General features: G+C 46.1%; 1 protein-coding gene across 1 annotated transcript in view; it reads right to left on the bottom strand.

Annotated features, from left to right (window-relative positions):
• LOC124775972 (lactosylceramide 4-alpha-galactosyltransferase-like) overlaps positions 1-26,111 on the bottom strand; it is a 77,815-nt gene that overhangs the window by 16,002 nt on the left and 35,702 nt on the right. The window contains exon 3 of the mRNA XM_047250813.1: positions 6,783-7,002. Coding sequence (XP_047106769.1) covers positions 6,783-7,002 — 220 coding nt within the window. The remainder of the gene's footprint in view (positions 1-6,782; positions 7,003-26,111) is intronic.

Below are 26,111 nucleotides of genomic sequence, written 5' to 3'. Positions count from 1 at the left end.
CTGGCGCCTCAGTTGGACCAGCGTTCGTGCTGGACGTGCAGACCGCGTGAGACGACGCTTCATCCAGTCCCAAACATGCTCAATGGGGGACAGATCCGGAGATCTTGCTGGCCAGGGTAGTTGACTTACACCTTCTAGAGCACGTTGGGTGGCACGGGATACATGCGGACGTGCATTGTCCTGTTGGAACAGCAAGTTCCCTTGCCAGTCTAGGAATGGTAGAACTATGGGTTCGATGACGGTTTGGATGTACCGTGCACTATTCAGTGTCCCCTCGACGATCACCAGTGGTGTACGGCCAGTGTAGGAGATCGCTCCCCACACCATGATGCCGGGTGTTGGCCGTGTGTGCCTCGGTCGTATGCAGTCCTGATTGTGGCGCTCACCTGCACGGCGCCAAACACGCATACGACCATCATTGGCACCAAGGCAGAAGCGACTCTCATCGCTGAAGACGACACGTCTCCATTCGTCCCTCCATTCACGCCTGTCGCGACACCACTGGAGGCGAGCTGCACGACGTTGGGGCGTGAGCGGAAGACGGCCTAACGGTGTGCGGGACCGTAGCCCAGCTTCATGGAGACGGTTGCGAATGGTCCTCGCCGATACCCCAGGAGCAACAGTGTCCCTAATTTGCTGGGAAGTGGCGGTACGGTCCCCTACGGCACTGCGTAGGATCCTACGGTCTTGGCGTGCATTCGTGCGTCGCTGCGGTCCGGTCCCAGGTCGACGGGCACGTGCACCTTCCGCCGACCACTGGCGACAACATCGATGTACTGTGGAGACCTCACTCCCCACGTGTTGAGCAATTCGGCGGTACGTCCACCCGGCCTCCCGCATGCCCACTATACGCCCTCGCTCAAAGTCCGTCAACTGCACATACGGTTCACGTCCACGCTGTCGCGGCATGCTACCAGTGTTAAAGACTGCGATGGAGCTCCGTATGCCACGGCAAACTGGCTGACACTGACGGCGGCGGTGCACAAATGCTGGGCAGCTAGCGCCATTCGACGGCCAACACCGCGGTTCCTGGTGTGTCCGCTGTGCCGTGCGTGTGATCATTGCTTGTACAGCCCTCTCGTAGTGTCCGGAGCAAGTATGGTGGGTCTGACACACCGGTGTCAATGTGTTCTTTTTTCCATTTCCAGGAGTGTAATTACGCTATACACCTCATCTTGAATGCTACAATTTGGTGTCCTCTAGCGGCAGAGGGCTGCAAATATGTAGACACGAAGTGCTGAGACGTAGAATGTTAAGTGTCCATTTTATTTAAAAAGCTGAAGAAGTTTTCACATAAGAATTTCGAAGGCATTAATTTTTAGCACGCCCTCGTAGATATTGTATATTATCCTTCTTTCCATACAGCTTAATCCCATTTTTGCACAGAATTTTGAACATATTGCATTATTTTGCGTTGTATAACGCTTACTGTAGGTCGACAAATTCTACGAACACGTACTGATTTTTCCTCATTCTTGCTTCCGTTACCAACCGTAACGTCAGAATTGCGTCCCTGTTGCCTTTACCTTTCCTAAACCCAAACTGATCGTCATCTAACACAACCTCAGTTTTATTTCCCATTCTTTCGTATATTATACTTGGATGCTTGAGCTGTTACGCTGATTGTGCTATAATTCTCGCACTTGTCAGCTCTTGCAGTCTTTGGAATTGTGTAGAAGATGTTTTTCCGAAAGTCAGCTGGTATGTCGCAAGACTCGTACATTGTAAGTAGGCTGTTTAGGTTTTTATGTTGGTAACGCCCTGTAGCGCCCTATATGAATATCACTGACTGTGCTATGTGCAGTCTGTGGCTGGTTTGCATTGTTGGAATTTGCTGTTGTAGTGTTGGGCAGTCGGCTGTTAACAGCGCGTATCGTTGCGCATTTGGAGGTGAGCCGCCAGCAGTGGTGGATGTGGGGAGAAAGATGGTGCACTTTTGAGAGCGGATTATCTGGACGTGTGTCCATCAGAGACAGTAAATTTGTAAGACTGGATGTCATGAACTGACATATACAGGGTGAGTCACCTAACATTACCGCTGGATATACTTCGTAAACCACATCAAATACTGACGAATCGATTCCACAGACAGAACGTGAGAAGAGGGGCTACTGTAATTGGTTAATGTAAACCATAAAAAAATTAACGGAAGTATGTTTTTTAACACAAACCTACGTTTTTTTAAATGTTACCCCGTTAGTTTTGTTAGCACATCTGAACATATAAACAAATACGTTATCAGTGCCATTTGTTGCATTGTAAAATGTTAATTACATCCGGAGATATTGTAACCTAAAGTTGACGCTTGAGTACCACTCCTCCGCTGTTCGATCGTGTGTATCGGAGAGCACCGAATTACGTAGGGATCCAAAGGGAACGGTGATGGACCTTAGGTACAGAAGAGACTGGAACAGCACATTACGTCCACATGCTAACACCTTTTTATTCGTCTTTTTCACTGACGCACATGTACATTACCATGAGAGGTGAGATACACGTACACACGTGGTTTCCGTTTTCAATTACGGAGTGGAATAGAGTGTGTCCCGAGATGTCAGGCCATTAGATGTTCAATGTGGTGGCCAGCATTTGCTGCACACAATTGCAATCTCTGGCGTAATGAATGTCGTACACGCCGCAGTACATCTGGTGTAATGTCGCCGCAGGCTGCCACAATACGTTGCTTCATATCCTCTGGGGTTGTAGGCACATCACGGTACACATTCTCCCTTAACGTACCCCACAGAAAGAAGTCCAGAGGTGTAAGATCAGGAGAACGGGCTGGCCAATTTATGCGTCCTCCACGTCCTATGAAACGCATAGGAGTGGTACTCAAGCGTCAACTTTAGGTTACAATATCTTCGGATGCAATTAACATTTTACAATGCAACAAACGGCACTGATTATGTATTTGTTCATATGTTCAGATGTGCTAACAAAACTAACGTGGTTCCATTTAAAAAAACGTAAGTTTGTGTTAAAAAACATACTTCCGTGCATTTTTGTATGGTTTGTATTAAACAATTACACTAGCCCCTCTCCTCACGTTCGGTCTGTGGAATCGGTTCGTCAGTATTTGATGTGGTTTACGAAATATATCCAGCGGAAATGTTAGGTGACTCACCCTGTATATATATATAATGACTTTTGAACACTATTAAGGTAAATACATTGTCAGTCAGGGCCATTCTTTTGTAGGGATTTTTGAAAGTCAGATTGTGTTGCGCTGAAAATATTGTGTGTGAGTTTAGTGTTGATTAGAATAAGTAAAGATCGAAATGTCTGATTACGTTCAGTTCTGCTCAGCTGCTTGAAAATCAAATAACGTAAGGGGTTTATCAGCACAGTAATTCAATAATTTTCCTAAGGGGACGTTTCAACATTCTCAACGTGAATAGTCGTTTTGTTACCACTTCCCGCAATGATTTCAGAAATGCTGATGGAATGTTATCTATCCCTTCTGCCTTATTTGATCTTAAGTCCTCCAAAGCTCTCTTAAATTTTCACTACAACACCGCATCACCTACTTCTTCTAAATCGACTCCTGTTTCTTCTTCTATCACACCAGACAAATCTTTACCCTCATAGAGGGCTTCATGTACTCTTTCCACCTATCCGCGCCCTCCTCTGCATTTAACAGTGGAATTCCCGTTGCACTCTTAACGTTACTACCCTTGCTTTTAATTTCGACAAGGGTTATTTTGACTTTCCTGTATGCTGAATTAGTCATTCTGAAAATCATTTTTTTTCGATATCTTCACATTTTTCATGCAGCCATTCCTTTTAGCTTCCCTGCATTTCCTATTTATTACATTCCTCAGCGACTTGTTCTGTATATCTGAATTATCGTTCTTCCTTCTTTCATCAATTCAGGTGAAGTATTTCTTCTCTTACCCATGGTTTCTTCGCAGTTACCTTCTTTGTACCTATGTTTTTCTTCCCAACTTCTGTGATTGACCGTTTTAGAAATGTCCACTCCTCTTCAATTGTACTGCCTACTGAGCTATTTCTTATTGCTGTGTCTGTAGCCTTAATGAACTTCAATCGTATCTCGTCATTTCCTAATACTTTCGCAGGTTCGAATCCTGCCTCGGGCATGGATGTGTGTGCTGTCCTTAGGTTAATTAGGTTTAAGTAGTTCTAACTTCTGGGGGACTTATGACCTCAGAGCCATTTTAACCATTTGAAGGTATAAGTACTTAATGTGTAACTACATCAACAGCACGATGCATAGATGAGCGTTCTTGCCCACACCCCTCTGCAGACAATGCACGGCAAGTGATGCAGCACATACCACGGCATCGTGCATTGGAACAGTGGAATGGGTAGAGAGGGAGTGGACATCATGAGCTATAGTTACCGAAAAGGGCCGGCATGTTAGGGTAGCTGATGTTATTACACATAATTATAGTAGCTTACTTGCCATCCTTATCATAACAAAACTGCTGATATGGGAACTCCGCTGCAAGTAGCAGCTAGTTGCTTATCAGGTAACACGGCAGTATATGCAGAAGAACTTATACTTGGTTTTCAGCAGCCAGTTGGAAAGCAAGTCGTAAAAGGAAAACATGTTATGGGCGGCACCACTGGCCTACTGTTTATTAGTAATTTAGGCGAAGAGAGGATAAGAGAGAGAAAGAGTGTTCCTGTGAGACACGTGACACAATGTGATTCCAAGTAGTGGCAGATGTCAGCACTTAACAATACCCAGGAACACTCGTGCAAAAACTTGTGAACGTTTATCCACTTGACACGGCTCGGTTTTCAAGAAAATTATATTACTTAGTATCGCTGTGAGTCCATGCGTTCGTAAGTTGTAAGAATGATCACTGGGAGCAGTCACATTCATAATACATCTAAGAACGTGTGTTAACGGAACGATTTAAAGTGGAACGACCACATAAAACTAATAGCATTTAAGACAGATACCAGACTGAGATTTACTGGAAGAATCATCAGGAATTGTAATCCGTCAACAAATGAGGTAGCTTACAAACCGCCGTTCAACCAGTACTTAACTCTTTCTAAGCAGTCTAGGATCTGAAATAGAGGGAAGGATAGAGAGAAGGTACAAAAATCGCCAGCGCATTTCGTTACAGGTCTATTTAGTAATTGCAAAAGTGTCAAAGAGATGCACAGCCAAGTCCAGTTACAGACACTTCAACAGATGCATTCCGTATGACGGTGTGGTTTACTGTTAAAGTTCTGAGAGCGTACATTCCTAGATGGGTCAATCAATATATTACTTCTTCCTATGTATATCTCAGGGAAGACCATGAACATGTAATTAGAGAGATTCAAGCTTACGGAGGCTTTCAGAAAGGTAAAGGCACCAGAGAGGTAGACCTGACGGTACTCTTCAAAATGGAAGCAAGACTGAAGAAATATCATGACACGTTCTTAGGATTTATCGACCTGGAAAAAGTTTTCGATAGAGAAAAATTGTGCAAGATGTTCGAAATTTTGAGAAAAAGTAGGACTAAGCAGTAGGGAATGACGGGTAACATACAATATTTCCAAGATCCAGGGGGTAACTATAAGACTGGAAGACGAAGAAGTGCTCCGATTAAAAACGGGGTACGACAATGATGCAGTCCTTCGCTTCTACTATTCAATTTATATATCGAAAAAGCAATGACAGGAATAAAATAAACGTTGAGGAGCGCCATCAAAATTGAGGCTGAAAGGATATCGATGTTGATGTTTCGTGGGGCGCTCAACTGCGCGGTCATCAGCGCCCGGACGAAGTCTCGATTTTTACACTGTCCAATTTTTTTTTCACAATCCAATCTGGCCACTGTCACGAATGATGATGATGATTAGTATGAAATGATGAGGAGAACACAAACACGCGGTCCCTGGGCAGAGAAAATCCCCAACCCAGCATGGAATCGAAAGGATATCGCAGGTGACATTGCCACGCTCAGTGAAGGTGAAAAAGAGTTACAGGAGGCGTCCAGTGGAATGAACAATCCAACGAGCATAGCATATGGACTGAGAGTATAGTGAACAAAGACGAAAATAATGAGAAGCTGCATAAATGACAATAGCGAGAAGCTAAATATCAAAACTGGTGATAACGAAGTAGACGAAGTTCAGGAATTCTGCTTCTTCAGAAGCAAAATAACCCAAGATGGACGATGCAAGGAAGTCATAAAAAGCAGACTAGCACAGGCAAAGAGGGCATTCTTGGCCAGAAGAAGTGTACTAGCATCAAACATAGGCCTTAATTTGAGGAACAAATTTCTAGGAATGTACATTTGGAGCCCATCGTTGTCTGGTAGTAAATCATGAACTGTGCGAAAACCAGAAAAAAAGAGATTCGAAGCATTTATGATGTAGTGCTCATTGTTGAACATTAGGTGGACTGTTGAGAACTGGGGAGGTCTACTGCATAATGCAGTTCACTGACAGGAGGACTGTGTTTCGACTTCAGAGAATAACCTGCACAGTACTAGAGGAAGCTGAAGAGGATAAGAGCTGTAAGGGAAGGCAGAGACTGGAATATATACAACAAATAATTGAGGACGTAGGTTGCAAGTGATACTCTGAGATGAAGATTTTAGCATGGGAGAGGAATTCGTGGAGCTCCTCATAAAACCAGACTGACGACTCAGAGCGGACCAGCACTCTTTCTTCTGGTGAACCATTCGCACGGGTAAACAAATCGCCCTCTGTCAAAGACTGTAACCTGGCTTGCAAACTGTAGACGGATATGTAGAGAGAGAGTGACGGTCATAACGCTTGAACTGGTGTAATGTGGTTCTGTGCTCTTGACTTACCTTGTTGACGTTGCAACGTCGAATCAGCAACTTCTTGAGTATTGCGCCGCCGTTGGACGTCCATTCCTGCCCATTGAAGTCCGTCCGAAGACTTTCCATGTAGGCATTAGCCAACTCCTCACCTGCTGAGCCCGGCCGTAAAGACATATGCATTGCACCATTGGCGATCGAAGAAGCGCTCTCTGCTGCAATCCAGTTTTCACCCATCTGTGAAAGGTCTCTGTGAATAATAAATTCCAAAATCAGCTTGGCAACGAACCATGGCTGGTTTAAAATGTTATTGTGTTTTTGTATTTCTTTTATACAGACTGTGCATATATATATGTGTATAGAGACCGGGCCAAATATCTCACGAAATAAGCATCAAAAGAAAAAACTACAAAGAACGAAACTCGTCTAGCTTGAAGGGGAAACCAGATGGCGCTATGGTTGGCCCGCTAGATGGCGCTGCCATAGGTCAAACGGATATCAACTGTGCTTTTAAAAGTAGGAACCCCCATTTTCTATTACATATTCGTGTAGTACATAAAGAAATATGTATGTTTTAGTTGGACGACTTTTTTCGCTTTGTGATAGATGGCGCTGTAATAGTCATAAACGTCTAAGTACGTGGTATCACGTAACATTCCGCCAGTGTGGACGGCATTTGCTTCGTGATACATCATCCGTGTTAAAATGGACCGTTTACCAACTTCGGAAAAGGTCTATATTGTGTTGATGTATGGCTATTGTGATCAAAATGCCCAAAGGGCGTGTGCTATGTATGCTGCTCGGTATCCTGGACGACATCATCCAAGTGTCCGGACCGTTTGCCGGATAGTTACGTTATTTAAGGAAACAGGAAGTGTTCAGCCACATGTGAAACGTCAACCACAACCTGCAACAAATGATGATGCCCAAGTAGGTGTTTGAGCTGCTATCGCGGCTGATCCGCACGTCAGTAGCAGACAAATTGCGCGAGAATCGGAAATCTCAAAAACGTCGGTTTTGAGAATACTACATCAACATCGATTGCACCCGTACCATATTTATATGCACCAGGAATTGCATGGCGACGACTTTGAACGTCGTGTACAGTTCTGCCACTGGGCACAAGAGAAATTACGGGACGATGAAAGATTTTTTGCACGCGTTCTATTTAGCGACGAATCGTCATTCACGAACAGCGGTAACGAAAACAGGCATAATATGCACTACTGGGAAACGGAAAATCCACGATGGCTGCGACAAGTGGAACATCAGCGACCTTGGCGGGTTAATATATGGTGCGGCATTATGGGAGAAAGGATAATTGGTCCCCATTTTATTGATGGCAATCTAAATGGTGGAGTGTATGCTGAATTCCTACGTAATGTTCTACCGATGTTAGTACAAGATGTATCACTGCATGACAGAATGGCGATGTGCTTCCAACATGATGGATGTCCGGCACAAAGTTCGCGTGCGGTTGAAGCGGTATTGAATTGCATATTTCATGACAGGTGGATTGGTCGTCGAAGCACCATACCATGGCCCGCACGTTCACCGGATCTGACGTCCCAGGATTTCTTTCTGTGGGGAAAGGATATTTGCTATCGTGATCCACCGACAACGCCTGACAACATGCGTCAGCGCATTGTCAATGCATGTGCGAACATTAGGGTAGGCGAACTACTCGCTGTTGAGAGGAATGTCTTTACACGTGTTGCCAAATGCATTGAGGTTGACGGGTATCATTTAGAGCTTTTATTGCATTAATGTGGTTGAGCCGTGGTAAAAATTACTCTTTTGAAGAGTGCGCCGCAGTGCGTAGTGTGAAGCAGTCGTCCTCCGTTTCTGGCGGTGGCGCCGCTGTGGCAGTCGCAGCTTTGGTGTCTTCCTCTGGTGGGAAAAGGGAAAGGCTGCCTGTTCACGTGCGTTTAAGGGGCGCTATGAGCTCGCCAGTTGGTGAGTCTGGGTGAGTCTGGAGTCAGTCTGGGGTCAGTCTCCCAGCTTGCTAGTCTGTCTCTCGTCCGAATTTGTGGCGCAGTGAGAGAACTCAAGGAGTGGTCGCCAGGTCGGGGACATAGTTCCTGCGTCTGCGCGTTAGGCCACCAGTCCGCTCGAGTTGCTCAGGCAACGGTCATTGGCGGTTGGATCGATCGGTTGGTCGGTCGCGCACTGAAACACAAGATGACTTGTCCGCCTTGAGCGTCGGCGCATTTCAGGTCGCCACGTCAGTCCAGGGGGCCGCGTCGTAAAGCGAGGGGTAGTGGCTTCGCGGCCGACACGAGAGCAACAGAAGTCAACCCACGACATCGGTCGGGTCGGTGCGAGCTGCGACGCCGTGAGACGGGAGATCGGCGCGCCTTCCTGCGTCCATTGAAGCAGCTGGCAGCGAACGGTTCGGGACAGCGTTTTGGGGGTGCTGCGCCATTGTCTTCGCCAGAAATCGCAGTTTGTTAAAAGTTAAGTGATTGGTGATATGTTGTTTCATTTACTTGTTAAATTCTACTTGTTTTCTTGGTGAGGTCACCAGCCGCTTTGTTTTGGGGTCGTCCCACCATTCTTCTCCGTTTGCCCGCCAGCGGGAAGGTGGTTATTTATGAATTGGGTGGTCCATTTTTCCCCTGTGGAGTAGGGGCGGGTTAGAGCAACCTGTGGTTCGGGTTGTTCGGTAATCGCCCTATCAATCTGCCGTACGTTAATAGCTGCCTCTGTCATGTTTGTCGGATTCGGTGTGTTAACGAATTTATTGCTTGAAGTGTAACGGCCTAATTCCTGAAATATGTTTTTATCTTTCCTATCATCTTGAGAGGCGGTATATGTGTACTGTAGAGCATGTTTGGCCAACCTTGTATAATTTATGTAAGATTGCATTTCATAGGCTTTTATTTAAATGGTCATTTTAGTATATAAAGTTGCCACCCTTCCACCGTAAGACTTTTCTTGAAGTTAAAATCAAGTTGCACCTTCGGTGGCAAGTTAATCTTTTAATTTTAGTGTTTTGTACCATTTCCATCCCTCCTACGGGGTGCATAGTTTGTGTGCTTGTGTCAATTGTTAAAATTTTTACCTTAAGGTAATCTGGTGTGTTGCAGATTTGCACCTGTGTAGTCTTCCAGAGGTTGTGAGCGGTCGTGAGTACGGCCGTGTCAAAAGGGAGCGGCAAGGTTCTCAGCCCGAAAGCTCATACACTCTAAATTTTGTTTCTTTCTGCCTCTGAATGAACTGTAACTTGATATTTAGAGGGTGCTTTCTGCTTATAATTTTAAATCTGTTTCTTAAAAATAAAAGCTTTTAGGAATAAAATCCCCATTTGTTAAAAGCAATATCATTTTGATTTCATCAGTTACTCCCTGGCAACTACTTCCACGCTCATATAGTGTGATTAAATGTGTTAATGTTCTTGACGAATCGCTACTAAATACAGTAAATTCTTAAGAATAAGTTTTGAAAGTAAAATCACGGTTCAGTGGTATTTACAGGTAATTACGCTGTAACAGCATGCGTCCGCAGGAATGATAAGTTCACAAAGGTAAATGTATCACATTGTAACATCCGAAATAAAATGTTCAAACGTACCTACGTTGTGTAGTTTAATTTAAAAACCTACCTGTTACCAACTATTCGTCTGAAATTGTCAACCATATGTTTGTGACTATTACAGCGCCATCTATCGCAAAGCGAAAAAAGTGGTCCAACTAAAACATTCATATTTCTTTACATACGACGCGAATATGTAATAAAAATGGGGGTTACTACCTAAAAAAACGCAGTTAATATCCGTTTGACCTATGGCAGCGCCATCTAGTGGGCCAACCATACCGTCGTCTGGTTTCCCCCTTCAAGCTAGACAAGTTCCGTTCTTTGTAGTTTTTCGTGAGATATAAGTCTGTATGTACATATATTTTAAGAGGAAAAAGGGAAACGAAGGAATTGTGGGAATGGAATGGACATCGGTAGATGTGATGTACGTGTACACGCAAACAAACTATTAAAATTTCAGAGAATTTGGATGATCTCTTCAAGAGAAAGAGATTTGTAAATTGAGCACGTCAAAAACTAGTTGGTTTACCCAAGGGCCTTATAGAAGCAGTTATTCAGCGTGGTGTTGATTGACATAATTGTCAGATGGCTTCCTGAGGAATATCGTGCCAAACTCTGTCCAACTGGCACGTTAGATCGTCAAAATCCACGTTGGATGGAGAGCCCTACCCGTAATACTCCAAACTTTCTCAACTGCGCAAGTGAGGAGAGATCCGGTGAAATTTCTGGCCAAGGTAGGGTTTGACAAGCAGGAAGACAAGGAGTAGAAAGTCTCGCTGTTTGCGGGTGGGCATTGTCTCGATGAAATGTAAGTTCTGATTGGCTTGCCGTGAAGAGCAACAACACGGGGTGTGGAGCATCGTCGAGGTACCGCTGCTGTGCTGCAAGGGTGCTGCGGATGTGTGGTGTGCGTACTGTAAGACCTTCGTTACACACACCATCAGATTATTTGACTTGTCGCTCTAAAGAAGTAGGCGAGTGTCAGGAATATGTCTCGTGGTCTTATTGTGGCGTGTTTATCTTCTGCCGTTAGGTCAGACGATAGAAATGCCACTTGCACGCTTAGAGTAGCAGATTGAGGGTGACCAACTTTAAACAGAACTTGATTAATTTTCACACACATTTATTAAAATAATAAAAAACATAGACATTGCGTAACTTGATTCTGGATGCTGTTTACAATTGACAATCTGAAGTTCCTTTGGTCTTGGCACGTTAATCTTATGCTCACATACCTCTGATACTTGACAAAGTGTCTGTTCGTTTATCTTCATGGCTGTGTACAGGAATATGATAATCGTATTAGGCGCAGACTGAAACTTGGCTATAGACTGGTACAGACTAATGCAGACTGACTAATCGGAGGTCCGTACACTCGTTATAATACCTCACACGTTCAGGTATCACTGCGCGAGTGTGATCCGCGAGGAGAAAAGGTTCTACATTAGCAGCAATCTCATTGGCTGCGTTACATATGAATACACGGATCGGCGGAAGCAGAATTTGGTCCGTCTCTAAGACGGCGCCATCTCGTAGTGCGGAAATGGACGAGCGCTGCGCCTGCGCTGTTGTGCTTAGCGGGGTGCGCTCTAGTGGGAAAGTTGTGTACGCGCTGACTATGTGGAACTATGTACACAACAGGATGACAGCCAAAGGGGTTCTGTTACGAAATGAAATGGCACCCTAGACCATCACTTCCGTGACGGGTGACAGCCACGCTGGTGTCTCACTGCTGTCCAGGACTTCTACACAGGCGTCTCCGCTGGTCATAGGGGATCATTTCGAAGCAGGACTCATCACTGAAGACACTTCTATTTCAGTCAGTGAGATTACAGTCCGATTGTATACGACATCACTGAAAACTGGCTCGTTGGTATACGGAGGTCAATGGTAGTCGATACAAGGGCAGAAGTGAGCTCACCTCCCTTTCTTTGAACTGCCTAATGGTCCTTGTGGTCACTGAAGCATCAGTTGCACTTCGGATAGATGACAATCATGAATCAGGATTCTGAGTGCCCATCTAACGATTTCCCGGGCCTCGTGGTCTGTCATTTCTCTGGGTCCATGCTTTCTTCTTGACACTGTGTTCAGCCATGGTTCACCCATTCCTGTTAACATTGTCGAACAGTGGCATCACTTCTATTCAAATGTCGAGCGTTTCGACGGATACTCCAACCCGCTCCCTCGAGTCCAACTAGATGTCCTTTCTCAAATTCTGACATATGCATACATTGTTCACGCGCCTAACCGTCCGATACATGGAACGAAATTCGCACAGCCTTTATGCTCTGGTAACGACACATCCCCTGGTACCTATTCTTGCCAGCTGCGAGGTAAAATTATGATGCAGCATCAGACATTCATTCATTGGCCGCCAAAGTTTAAAATTTTGCAATTTTACCTGTATGACTATTAGCTTGTGAGCAATCTGCGTAACGCCTTCGTAGTGTGTTGTTTTCTTCTTTCTCTAACTGACACGAAAAGGCTTCAGGAGGTGACATAAATTGCATCAAAGAAACCACCCCTTCCCTCGGGGCGCTGATTCCCATATATTTCGCGGACGAAAACGACAGTTCGTAGTGTGATAAGAAGCAAGACGACATTCTTGACAAACAACGTTCGACAGTGCTGGCAGTTCTCAGACGATTCAGCCCTTCTCTAAGACCATCGAGGGCCTGCAGCCCTATAGGACGTGATGTGATCGCTTTGGAGTGTAGCACGATCGCTAATTTAGCTTAGGTAAAAAGTGTGGAATTTCCAGAGACCGTTCAAAACCATTCGAAGAAATGCGTACGTAACCTGAAGCAGCGAAGGGTGTTTATTCCTTTTTAGCACTCAAGTTTGACGCCATTCTGCGGCGTGATCACGAGGGTGTACAACATTGACAAGTGCGTGAATAAAATGGCAAAAAGTCCCTCTAAAAGACCATTGGTGCCTGTGGCATAACTTTGTTGATCACATTAAAAGCGTACCTGTGCAGAACCTTCGATGCCTTTTCAGCTAAATGGCGCTCCGCTGCTGCTCTAGCACCTTAGCTTAATGGGTGTCGAAGTCTCTGTACAGGTACACTTTTAATTTGGTCAAGAAAGGTGCGTAATTTCTACCGAAGGTGTTCTCATGTCGAACTGGGAAATTTTAGAAGAATCCTTTGCCATTTTACTCAAGCATGTATGTCAATGTTGCCCTCTCCGCCCCCTCCACCCCCTTCCCCCACCCCCCCACCCATCTCGTTATCACGCCACAGGAGGGCTGACAAAGCGTAAATCGCCTTGGCTACTTCGATGTTCGAATTTCGTCAACTGGGCAGGCATACTGGCGGATACTGGCAAGCTCTATGATGCCGCACTTGTGCCTACCCTCGCGTAACTCCCTCTCTCTAACATTCGAAAATGGCAACACAGCGTCCGTAGTTGCAAAGTTAGAGCGCCAGTAGAATGTCAATAGCGTGACGATGTATAGATTTTCGAGCGTTTCTTGTTTTCTATTCCAGTTCTTCAGTTATTAGTTTTGGCAGTTTGAACTGACGTAAAAAAGTGTGTTTTGTGGTATGACTAGTGCAATTTATTTTCTGAGTGGAGAAGTTTGTGTAATATGAAAATGGAAAAGCTGCAAGAAAGAGAGATTAGCACCGTGCCACATGGGTCGAGTTTATAAACAGCCCCAACACGATACACTCTGACAGCAGCAAGAGTGCGACTGAAAAAGGCTACAAATTTCGGTGGCAAAGCTAATCCAAAACTCACAACGTCCATAAATATTTAAAACATCTTGTAGATAATGACGGTGAAGTGTTAGCATTTACATAGAAACCCGTTAGGAAAGATTCGCTGAAGCTGCATATAATCGACAGCTATGATATCAAGAAATACAGCGATATCTTACAGAAAAAATCATCCACTGTAAGAAAAAAACTTGCTAACGTACAGGCTATTTGTGCTGCAGCTTGTGTCATTGGTTTAAGAACTATCTACTACGTGTGTCATGTGGAAAAACCCCCAAAGTTCGATTCTGCCAGGAAAAATATTAAACAACAGAGCTCTTTAACTAAACCAAGTGGGCAGTCTATGAATTTTACCACAATGGCTAGTACCCAACATCAGGAAAATCATATGGAAAACAAGATATGTACTTACAGCAACCAGTCACGTAGAAATCACGTTTTATTGTAGATCTAGATTTCAGCGATCTTATAGCTAACATTAGTGCGTGTATAATGTGTGATGTTGACCAGATACTCTGTTTTGTCAATGCGTAATTTGTTTGAAATTCCAGCAGTTACATTATTTTTACACTGATAAGCGTTTTTGTCACTGTTTTACGTACATTTACATTCCATGTAAACATACACACATCAAAAAAAGTTTTCTGTCACCGAGATCCGGAACGTACCGAAAATTGAAATACAGATCAACATAAACATCATTTCCGCCCTTTTTATTGCTCATGAAAACCACGCGTTGCATGTTGTACCACCATACAGCGAGACCTTCAGAGGTGGTGGTCCAGATTGCTGCACACACCGGTACCTGTAATACCCAGTAGCACGTCCTCTTGCACTGATGCATGCCTGTATTCGTCGTGGCATACTATCCACAAGTTCATCAAGGCACTGTTGGTCCAGATTGTCCCACTCCTCAACGGCGATTCGGTGTAGATCCCTCAGGGTGGTTGGTGGGTCACGTTGTCCATAAGCAGCCCTTTTCAATATATCCCAGGCATGTTCGATAGGGTATATGTCTAGAAACATGGTGGCCAATCTATTCGAGCGATGTCGTTATCCTGAAGGAAGCCATTCGAAGATGTGCACGATGGGGGCGCGAATTGTCGTCCATGAAGAACGAATGTTTCGCCAATATGCTGGCGATGTTGTTGCACTGTCGGTCGGAGGATGGCATTCACGTATCGTACAGCCGTTACTGCGAATTCGATGACCACCAGCGGCGTACGTCGGCCCCACATAATGCCACCCGAAAACAGCAGGGAACCTCCACCTTGCTGCACTCGCTGGACAGTGTGTGTAAGGTGTTCAGCCCGACAGGGTTGCCTCCAAACATGTCTCCGACGATTGGTTGAAGGCACATGCGACACTCATCGGTGAAGAGAACGTGATGCCAATCCTGAGCGGTCGATTCGGCATGTTGCTGGGCCCATCTATACCGCGCTGGATGGTGTCATGGTTGCAAAGATGGACCTCGCCATGGACATTGGGAGTGAAGTTGCGCATCATGCAGACTATTGTGCACAGTTTGAGACGTAACGCGACGTCCTGTGGCTGCACGAAAAGCATTATTTATCATGGTGGCGTTGCTATCAGGGTTCCTCCATGCCATAATCCGTAGGTAGCGGTTATCCACTGCAGTAGTAGCCCTTGGGCGGCCTGAGCGAGGCATGTTATCGACAGTTCCTGTCTGTCTGAATTTCCTCCATGTCCGAACAACATCGCTTTGGTTCACTCCGAGACGCCTGGACAGTTCGAAGCGTGAAACTGACGTTTGTGTAAATTTTACCTGTTAATTTTGTGAATTTTAAAAGTTTTAAATAAACAGTAACATCGCTGTATTCATTAGATGTCCTGATCACGGAATTACTTTGCTTGTAAGGGTCAAGTTTGGATCGAATTGGCAACGTAATTAATTTTAGCATAACGATCACAAAGGTCTATTTTACTTCATTATCCTCATGAGTACGTTTAAATTAATAATGTTAAAGAAGTGTCCGACTATAATTGTCGTGTAATAGCCCAGTCAACAGAGACTAAAAAAGGTCAAATTTTGGGAACAGTTCGTGTAATCGGAAATTTTAGTACAATGTTAAGAAAGAATACCACGAACAGCATACTGAACTAGAAGTCCTGACTGGTGAGGGATGAGCGTGGTGTGGAGATGCGTTTGAAGGTCACTTTCGTGTGTTTTTCTTGGATAACTGTAAAAGCTTGGCCACCACCGAAAACGTATCCTACTAAAAATTTAACTACATTAAATTTCTAATTATCAGGAGAAAGAAAACTGGCGTTCTACGGATCGGAGCGTGGAATGTTAGATCCCTTAATCGAGCAGGTAAGTAAGAAAATTTAAAAAGGCAAATGGGTAGGTTGAAGTTAGATGTAGTGGGAATTAGTGAAGTTCGGTGGCAGGAGGAACAAGACTTCTGGCCAGATGAATGCAGGGTTATACATACAAAGACAAATAGGTGTAATGCAGGAGTAGGGTTAGTAATGAATAAAAAAGCGCGGGTAAGCTGCTACGAACAGCATAGTGAACGCCAAGATAGAGAGGAAGCCCACGCCTACCACAGTAGTACAAGTTTATATGCCACCTAGCTCCACAGACGATGGACAGACTGAAGAAATGTTTGATGAGATAAAAGAAATTATTCAGGTAGTGAAGGGAGACGAAAATTTAATAGTCATGGGTGACTGGAATTCGGTAGTAGGAAAAGGGAGAGAAGGAAACGTAGTAGGTGAGAAAGATTGGAGCTAAGAAATGAAAGGAAGAATTTTCCACAAAGCATAACTTAATCACAGCTAACACTTGGTTTAAAAATCAAGAAAGAAGGTTGTATACGTGGAAGAGGCATGGAGACACTCGAAGGTTCAGATGGCTCTGAGCACTTTGGGACTTAACATCTGAGGTCATCAATCCCCTAGAACTTAGAACTACTTAAACCTAACCAACCTAGAGACATCACACACATCCATGCCCAAGGCAGGATTCGAACCTTCGGTCGCTTGGTTCCAGACGGTTGCGCCTAGAACCGCTAGGCCACCCCGGCCAGCACACTCGAAGGTTTTGGATAGGTTACATAATGGTAAGACAGAGATTTAGAAACCAAGTTTTAAATTGTAAGACATTTCCAGGGCCAAATGTGGACTCTGAGCACAATCTATTGGTTATGAACTGTAGATTAAAATTGAAGAGCCGGCCGGAGTGTCCGTGCGGTTCTAGGCGTTACTGTCTGGAACCGCGAGACCGCTACGGTCGCAGGTTTGAATCATGCCTCGGGCATGGATGTGTGTGACGTCCTTAGGTTGGTTAGGTTTAAGTAGTTCAACGTTCTAGGGGACTAATGACCTCAGAAGTTGAGTCCCATAGTGCTCAGAGCCATTTGAACCATTTCTGAAGACTGAAGAAACTGTAAAGGGGGAGGAATTTAAGGAGACGGGACCTGGATAAACTGAAAGAACCAGAGGTTGTAGAGTGTTTCAGAGAGAGCATTAGGGAACGACTGAGAAGACCGGGGGAAAGAAATACAGTAGAAGAAGAATGGGTAGCTTCGAGAGATGGAATAGTGAAAGCTGCAGAGGATCAAGTAGGTAAATGATGAAGGCTAGTAGAAATCCTTGGGTAACAGAAGAGATAGTGAACTTAACTGATGAAAGGAGAAAATATAAAAATGCAATAAATGAAGCAGGCAAAAAGGAATACAAACGTCTTGATCCTTGACCAAATGTCACGGTTGGTTCTCAGCGTTTTCTCCTTGTCTGTATCGCGTTCCTTTTGAAATTCCCGCTTCGCGCTCTGCTGCCCTGGCCAGAGGGCGCTGTGGCGTTGTTGCGGCCGGCTGCCTGCCGTGTTTGCGGGAGAGCGTCGGTCGGAAGGAGGGACTCTGATTGCGGACGTCTGGGAGCGTGCAGGAGGCCACGCCGTTTTGTTGATGGTTTGGTATGACTCGTGTCAGGTGTGATGCATCTTTAAAGCCGTGATAGCAGCAATGTTACTGTCTTGGGCACAGGTGGATCTAAGGGGATGAGGCCTGGTTGTCCATTGAAACTCCAGTCCTAAGGATGTCATCGGACTTAAAGTAAGACGTTTTGACCATTATTTACGTATTGGCAAGCAACTGGGGATTCTGACGTCTGCAGTAATTCGGCGAAGATTGTTTCGTCGGTGTGTAAATGATTGAACAAGGAGCAGTTATTTAATCTTCGCCTTATGCTCGTGTTCTGCGTGTGCTGCTTGCGAGTGTCAACTCGAGTCTCACCTCTGTCTGTTGATTTTAAGCGCATCGTCAAATACTGAATCCCGCCCCCCCCCCCCCCCCCAGGGGGTCCACAACTCTTTTGTGGATACGTGCGTAGCGAGTACGGGACCCCGAGCTAATGTGGCCCTCCTTCCTTTCAGGGCTGCATACCTTCCTCTTCCGCATCCTTCCCTCTCCCCCATCTTCGCCCCTCCTCCCCTCACCTCTGGCTCTTTCCTTCCCTTTCTCCCCCTCTGGGAGTATGGTTTGTGCCTACGTCCGGAGACGGACGCTAGTAAATGTACCGCATTGTTCGCCTTCTCTGCTTGTATGTCTTCATCCTTCCTTTGTCCATCTCTTTTCCTTACCTCTTCTCTTTACCCTTTTCTCCGCTGCGGCGTTTGAGACCTCTCCTCTTTCCTTTCCAATTCTTTGTTTTTCCCTTTCCCTTTCGCTTTCTTCCTCCCTGTGCGTGTCTGAAGGCCGACCCACGCATTTTTGTGCATAGCCGGTGACGGGGTAACGCGTAATTCCCCGCCCCGGGTACACAGGTAGGACACGTACGTACCCCTGGTAACGGCCAGGCCCAGGGAGGGGTGATTACCCGAGCTGATACCTTCCGAAAGTGCCGATTGGTCCCTCCATCCATTTGTCGGGAGGTGTGACCTGAGGTGTGAACAATCACCTAAGGCAGGAGTGCCCTCAGAGAGGGAGCGCACCATCGGAGACGCCGGTAATCATGGGGGATTCTTCCGCAATGGTTTCCTCACCTTCCACTATGTCTGCTCACAAACGTAAGTTCACTGAGTCTCAGCCACAGACAGTTCTTCCATCGTTGCCACAGTTCCTTGTTGTTTCTCGGTCTGACGAAGGTCACGACTTCTCCACGACAACCCTTTCATTATTCAGAAAGGTGTCGACGCAATTGCAGGTCCTGTAAAGTCTTGTTCCAGATTATGGAATGGCACTCTGTTGTTAGAAACAGTCAGTGCCCTCCAGGCACAAAAATTGCTGCGCATTTCACTGCCCCACACCTTCCCTGTCCGGGTTGAAGCGCACCGCACTTTAAATTCCTCGCGTGGAGTCGTTTATACGCGCTCCCTCGATGGATTATCTGACGAAGAAATTCAGCACTACCTGTCTGACCAGGGCGTAATGGCTGTTCATAGAGTTATGAAAAGGGTTGACATGAACATCATTCCAACCCGCACTGTCTTCTTGACATTTGACAAAGTTCAACTCCCATCGAAAATCAAAGCAGGCTATGAGATAATTTCCGTTCGCCCTTACGTCCCAAACCCTACGCGTTGCTATCGGTGTCAGCGGTTCAATCACACCAGCCAGTCCTGTTCCAATCCGGCCAAATGTGTTACATGTGGCAAGGATGCCCATGAGGGTGCTTGTCCACCTCCATCCCCTCGCTGCATCAACTGTATGGGTGACCACGCTGCTTCCTCTCGAGATTGCCCCGTTTTTAGGGGCGAAAAGCTCATCCAGGAAATCAGAGTGAAGGAAAAGGTGTCGACCTTTGCTGCTCGAAAATTATTCGCCAGTCGACAGCCCACCATGCCTCAGACAGGAAAATACAGCACTGTCCTTGCTTCTCCTCGGCCAACAAAGGAGGTGGCCATGCAGACTTGCGACCTCACCTTTAGTGCCACAGTCGTCAGATCGGCCAGCGCAAAGATCGCCCATTCAACCTCACCACTTTCGCCTGCCCACTCTCTGGCTCACCCTTCGTCGGGTTCTGCTAAATCTCGAGCCCACAAGTCAGACACCAAGACTTCGAAAAAAGAGCATACTCGTGAAGATTTTTTACGTACCCCAACTTCACAACCATCGGTTCCTCCTTCATCAAAACATCATACTTCCAAGAAGGCTACAAAGAAACCCAGTTCATCTCCTTCTCCGCCAAGGCATGTCCCATCTACAGCACCACCTGGCGGAAATCACCCTCGGCCGTCTTCTGTGTCGCCGAGGCGCACTGCTGGCGGCCGATCAACTGGCCGGTCGCTGGTGGCAGGAGCTGCTCCTGAACAACCTATGGATCAGGATCTTCTGCCTTCGGCTGAATGCAATTCCATGCTGTCGGTCGCAAACTCTGAGCAGTCGTTGAGATGACAGCAACCTTGGTCACATTCCTCCATTTTCTGTTCACCCTATGTCCATTATCCACTGGAATATCCGCGGCATTCGAGCCAATCGGGATGAATTGTCGATCCTCTTACGATCCTACTCGCCGGTCATCTTCTGTCTTCAGGAAACAAAGCTGTGTCCCCATGACCACTTTGTTCTCCCTCATTTTCAGTCCGTCCAATATGATCTCCCCTCTGTTGAAGGCACTCCAGCCCATGGAGGCCTCATGATTCTTCTCCATGATACTCTCCATTATCACCCAATCCACTTAAACACTTCCTTCCAAGCTGTCGCCGTCCGTCTTTCCCTTTCTGGATACACGTTCTGTCTTTGTACTGTATACATTCCATCGTCCACACCAATGGCACGAGCCGATCTCCTTCATCTTCTTGGTCAGCTTCCACCCCCCTATTTGCTGGTTGGGGACTTCAATGCCCACCACCCGCTTTGGGGATCTCCACATCCTTGTCCACGTGGCTCACTATTGCTAGATGTCTTCCACCAAGCAGATCTAGTTTGCTTCAACACTTGGGTCCCTACATTTTTGTCTGCCTCCACGACAAATTTATCTCATTTGGACCTTGCGGTCGGTACTGTTCCGTTAGCTCGGCGCTTCGAATGGTTCGCCCTTGATGATACACGCTCGAGTGACCACTTTCCATGTGTCCTTAGACTTCAGCCTCAACTGCCATATATGCGCCCGCGACGCTGGAAGTTGGCCCAAGCCGATTGGACACTTTTTTCGTCTCTAGCGACATTCGATGACCGTCACTTTCCCAGCGTCGACGATGAGGTCACACATATTACCGACGTTATTCTTACAACTGCGGAACGTTCAATACCAAGCACCTCTGAATTGCCCCGCCCCCCCCCCCCCCAGTTCCTTGGTGGAACGAGGCATGCCGTGACGCAATACGTGAGCGGCGACGTGCTCTCCGCGTTTTCCGCCACCATCCTACTTTGGCCAACTGTATCCGCTATAAGCAGTTCCGTGTGCGATGCCGTCGTGTCATCCGCGATAGCAAGAAGGCAAGCTGGAAATTCTTTATTAGCTCATTTAACACCTTCACTCCCTCCGCGGAAGTTTGGAGTCGGCTTCGACGGTTCTCAGGCGCACCTAGTTTCTCCCCGGTCTCTGGGCTCACTGTTGCGCATGATACATTAGTGGACCCCGTCGCAATTTCTAACTCATTGGGTCAGCACTTTGCTGAGATTTCGAGCTCTTCAAATTACCCGCCAGCGTTTCTCCCGAAGAAACGTGCAGCGGAAGTGCGACCTCTTGCTTTCTCCTCTCAAAATCGCGAAAGCTACAATACTGTTTTCTCCATGCGGGAACTCTAACAAGCACTCTCTTCTTCTCGCTCCTCCGCCCCAGGACCGGATGGTTTCCACGTCCAAATGTTGCTGCATTTATCAACCCATAGTCTGCGTTACCTCCTTCGCCTTTATAATCGAATTTGGACCGACAGTACTTTTCCCAGACGATGGCGGCAAGCTATCGTCGTTCCTGTTCCGAAACCTGGAAAGGACAAACATCTCCCCTCTAGCTATCGCCCCATTTCTCTCACGAGTAGTGTCTGTAAGGTTTTGGAGCGTATGGTGAACTACCGTTTAGCTTGGTGGCTGGAATCCCCCAGTCTTTTAACACCTGCCCAATGCGGATTCCGAAAGCATCGTTCTGCAGTTGACCATCTTGTTGCTCTCTCCACTTATATCATGAACAATTTTCTCCGGAAACGCCAAACAGTAGCACTATTTTTTGATCTGGAGAGAGCATACGATACCTGTTGGAGGACAGGCATCCTCCGCACACTGTTCTCTTGGGGCTTTCGAGGTCGGCTGCCCCCTTTTCTTCGCGAATTTATGGCAGAGCGCACATTTAGGGCGCGGGTGAACACTACTCTCTCCCGTACTTTCTCCCAAGAAAACGGGGTACCCCAGGGCTCCGTGCTGAGTGTTGTACTGTTTGTCATTGCCATAAAACCAATTATGGATTGTCTCCTTCCTGATGTCTCGGGCTCCCTCTTTGTGGACGATTTTGCGATGTACTACAGTTCTCAACGGACCAGCCTTCTTGAACGACGTCTTCAAGGATGTCTCGATCGCCTCCACTCTTGGAGCATCGAAACCGGCTTCCGTTTTTCTCCCAGTAAGACCGTTTGTGTTAATTTTTGGCGACGTGCGGAGTTTCTTCCGCCCTCCTTACATCTAGGTCTTGTCAACCTTCCGTTTTCAGACGTCGCTAAATTCTTGGGTCTTATGTTTGACAGAAAACTGTGCTGGTCCTCCCACGTTTCCTATCTTTCGGCTCGCTGTCTGCGATCCCTCAACACCCTCCGTGTCCTGAGTGGTACCTCCTGGGGAGCGGACCGAGTGGTCCTTCTCCTCCTCTATCGCGCCTTAGTGCGCTCGAAATTGGACTATGGAAGCATAGTCTACTCCTCTGCTCGGCCGTCTATTCTTCGGCGTCTCCACTCTATCCACCACCGTGGATTACGTTTAGTGTCTGGAGCTTTTTACACCACCCCTGTGGAAAGCCTTTATGCTGAGACTGCTGAACCTCCGCTGTCCAATCGGCGAGCAGTCCTTCTGAGTCGTTATGCTAGCCATCTGTCTTCCATGCCTGCTAATCCAGCCCATGACATTTTTTTCGACGCCTCCTTTGATGTAAGGTATGCAGGCCGCCCCTCCTCCCTACTACCACTGGGAGTCAACTGCTCCATTCTCTTTCCTTCCGCTTTCCTAAAACCTTCTTGACAACTTGGGGTACAGCACCGCCTTGGCTCCGTCCCCGGATCTGCCTGCTCCGTGACCTTTGTCGATTTCCCAAGGATGGTACCCCTTCACTTGTTTATCAACGGGCATTTGCTGCTCTATGTGCACATATGACGGACGCCACATTTATTTACACCGACGGCTCGAAAACATCGTTAGGTGGAGGGAGTGCCTATATTGTTGGCGGCAACCCAAATCACTTTCGGCTTCCCGACCAGTGTTCGGTTTATACTGCCGAGCTTTACGCTGTTCTCCAGGCTGTCCACTACATCTGTCGCCATCAGCGGATACAGTACGTTATCTGCTCAGATTCTCTCAGCTCTCTCCTCAGTCTCCAAGCTCTTTACCCTGTCCACCCTCTGGTCCACCGGATTCAGGACTGTCTGCGCTTGCTCCTCCTGGGGGGCATCTCGGTGGCGTTCCTCTGGCTCCCGGGACACGTTGGTATCTGTGGAAATGAGGCGGCCGATATTGCAGCCAAGGCTGCAGTCTCTCTTCTTCGGCCAGCTATTTAATCGATTCCCTTCGCCGATCTACGGAGCGTTTTATGTCGTCGTGTTGTTCATTTATGGCACGCACATTGGTCGATACTTCCCCATAATAAATTGCGGGTCGTGAAAGCTCTTCCTTGTGCTTGGACCTCTTTCTCCCGAACGTGTCGTCGGGAGGAGGTAATTTTAACTAGACTCCGGATAGGGCACTGTCTTTTTAGCCATCGACATCTTTTAAACGGCGATCCTCCCCCACTCTGTCCCCACTGCTCTCAGCTGTGGACGGTAAGACACCTTTTAATTGAGTGCCCCTATTTTAATCCGTTACGCTCCAGTCTACAGCTATCGCCTGATATATCGTCGATTTTAGCAGATGACACGCGCTCAGCCGATCGCGTTCTCGAGTTTATTAGTGCCAGTGAAATGACTTCAGTCATTTGAAGCCTTTTTTGGGGACAACCAACCCCTTTCTGTAGTGGATTTTTAAGCCTTCCTTCTGTTTTTAGTTTCTCCAATTTTATGACTTTCGTTCCCATTGCTGCTGGTTTCCATTTTCGGTTTTTTACTGTTTCCTAAGTCACGGATCGGGCGCTAATGACCATAGCAGTTTTGCGCCCTAAAACCAAAACAAAACAAAAAATACTGAATCCAAGTAGTGACTTTCAGTTAATTAGCCGGATTCTTTCTTTCCTCGTCACGACGCGTGTTAAATGGCAAAGTAGAATTGTAGACCTTAACTTGCTACCTCATTTGCGTGGCATCAGTAACAGACCCTAACTGTTATCTAATTAAGGTTTGTGGTAAACAAAGGTATTTAAGTGTGTTGTTTTAAAATATTATCTGAAATGTGTTAATGATTTATGTTGCGCTAGTTGACTCTAGGGTATGAACGGAAGTGTTGGTACGTCTGCCGGGTAAGGGAATCCTGCTAGTTTTGATTGTTTTGGAAACTTTAATTGAGCCAGAAACTAGTGTGCTTTAGACTTTCCTTGAGTTAAGGCTATACTGGGGCTCTGGCATTTGTACTGCAAGCTGAAACATAATCCTGTTGTTTCATCGTTGTTTCGTTCGCAAACTAGGTGTTTCCCCTAAACATGCTTTGGGTGGGGCATTTTGCCCCTCAGCATTATACTTGGGTTTCAGCTGAATGTTCAGTCTATTGACTGTCCATAGTACACCACATCGGTAATGGTCAACCTGGCATCAGTTGTTTCAATGCTGTCGTTAGTTGTAAATTAGTACTGGTTCCATTACCTTCGGACCAGGGTTCTTGCTCGACGCTTGTCTTTAAATATGCTGCTAACGTAATGTGGCTAGCTTAAATTAATCACTGCTCAATAGGCCAACACAGTTTGTCGGCCGTCAGAAGCCGTGTATGTGTTATTTATTCCTTTTTCAAGTCAATCTATAAGCATGCTACACGTATTACTCTAGGTAGCCATTAAGTTGACATTTTTGGGGTGTTTCGATGGAGTTCAACTCCTTTGAGTATAGATTTGTCAATTTCCAATTTAGAGTTTTCAAATTCTAAAGGTGGCAAGGGTAAAATACAGGAAGCGAAAGGTTATTTACAATTTGTACAGAAACCAGATGGCAGTTATAAGAGTCGAGGGACATGAAAGGGAAGCAGTGGTTGGGAAGGGAGTGAGACAGGGTTGTAGCCTCTCCCCGATGTTATTCAATCTGTATATTGAGCAAGCAGTAAAGGAAACAAAAGAAAAATTTGGAGTAGGTATTAAAATCCAGGGAGAAGAAATAAAAACTTTGGGGTTCGCCGAAGACATTGTAATTCTGTCAGAGACAGCAAAGGACTTGGAAGAGCAGTTGAACGGAGTGGACAGTGTCTTGAAAGGAGGATATAAGATGAACATCAACAAAAGCAAAACGAGGATAATGGAATGTAGTCAAATTAAGTAGGGTGATGCTGAGGGAATTAGATTAGGAAATGAGACACTTAAAGTAGTAAAGGAGTTTTGCTATTTGGGGAGCAAAATAACTGATGATGGTCGAAGTAGAGAGGATATAAAATGTAGACTGGCAATGGCAAGGAAAGCGTTTCTGAAGAAGAGATATTTATTAACATCGAGTATAGATTTGAGTGTCAAGAAGTCGTTTCTGAAAGTATTTGTATGGAGCGTAGCCATGTATGGAAGTGAAACATGGACGATAACTAGTTTGGACAAGAAGAGAATAGAAGCTTTCGATATGTGGTGCTACAGAAGAATGATGAAGATTAGATGGGTAGATCACGTAACTAATGAGGAGGTATTGAACAGAATTGGGGCGAAGTTTGTGGCACAACTTGACTAGAAGAAGGGATCGGTTGGTAGGACATGTCCTGAGGCATCAAGGGATCACAAATTTAGCATTGGAGGGCAGCGTGGAGGGTAAAAATCGTATAGCGAGACCAAGAGATGAATACATTAAGCAGATTCAGGAGGATGTAGGTTGCAGTAGGTAC

The sequence above is a fragment of the Schistocerca piceifrons genome, chromosome 2, assembly GCF_021461385.2.
Source record: "Schistocerca piceifrons isolate TAMUIC-IGC-003096 chromosome 2, iqSchPice1.1, whole genome shotgun sequence".
Classification (NCBI taxonomy): Eukaryota; Metazoa; Arthropoda; class Insecta; order Orthoptera; family Acrididae; genus Schistocerca; species Schistocerca piceifrons.
This window is presented reverse-complemented; position numbering and strand designations above follow the sequence as displayed.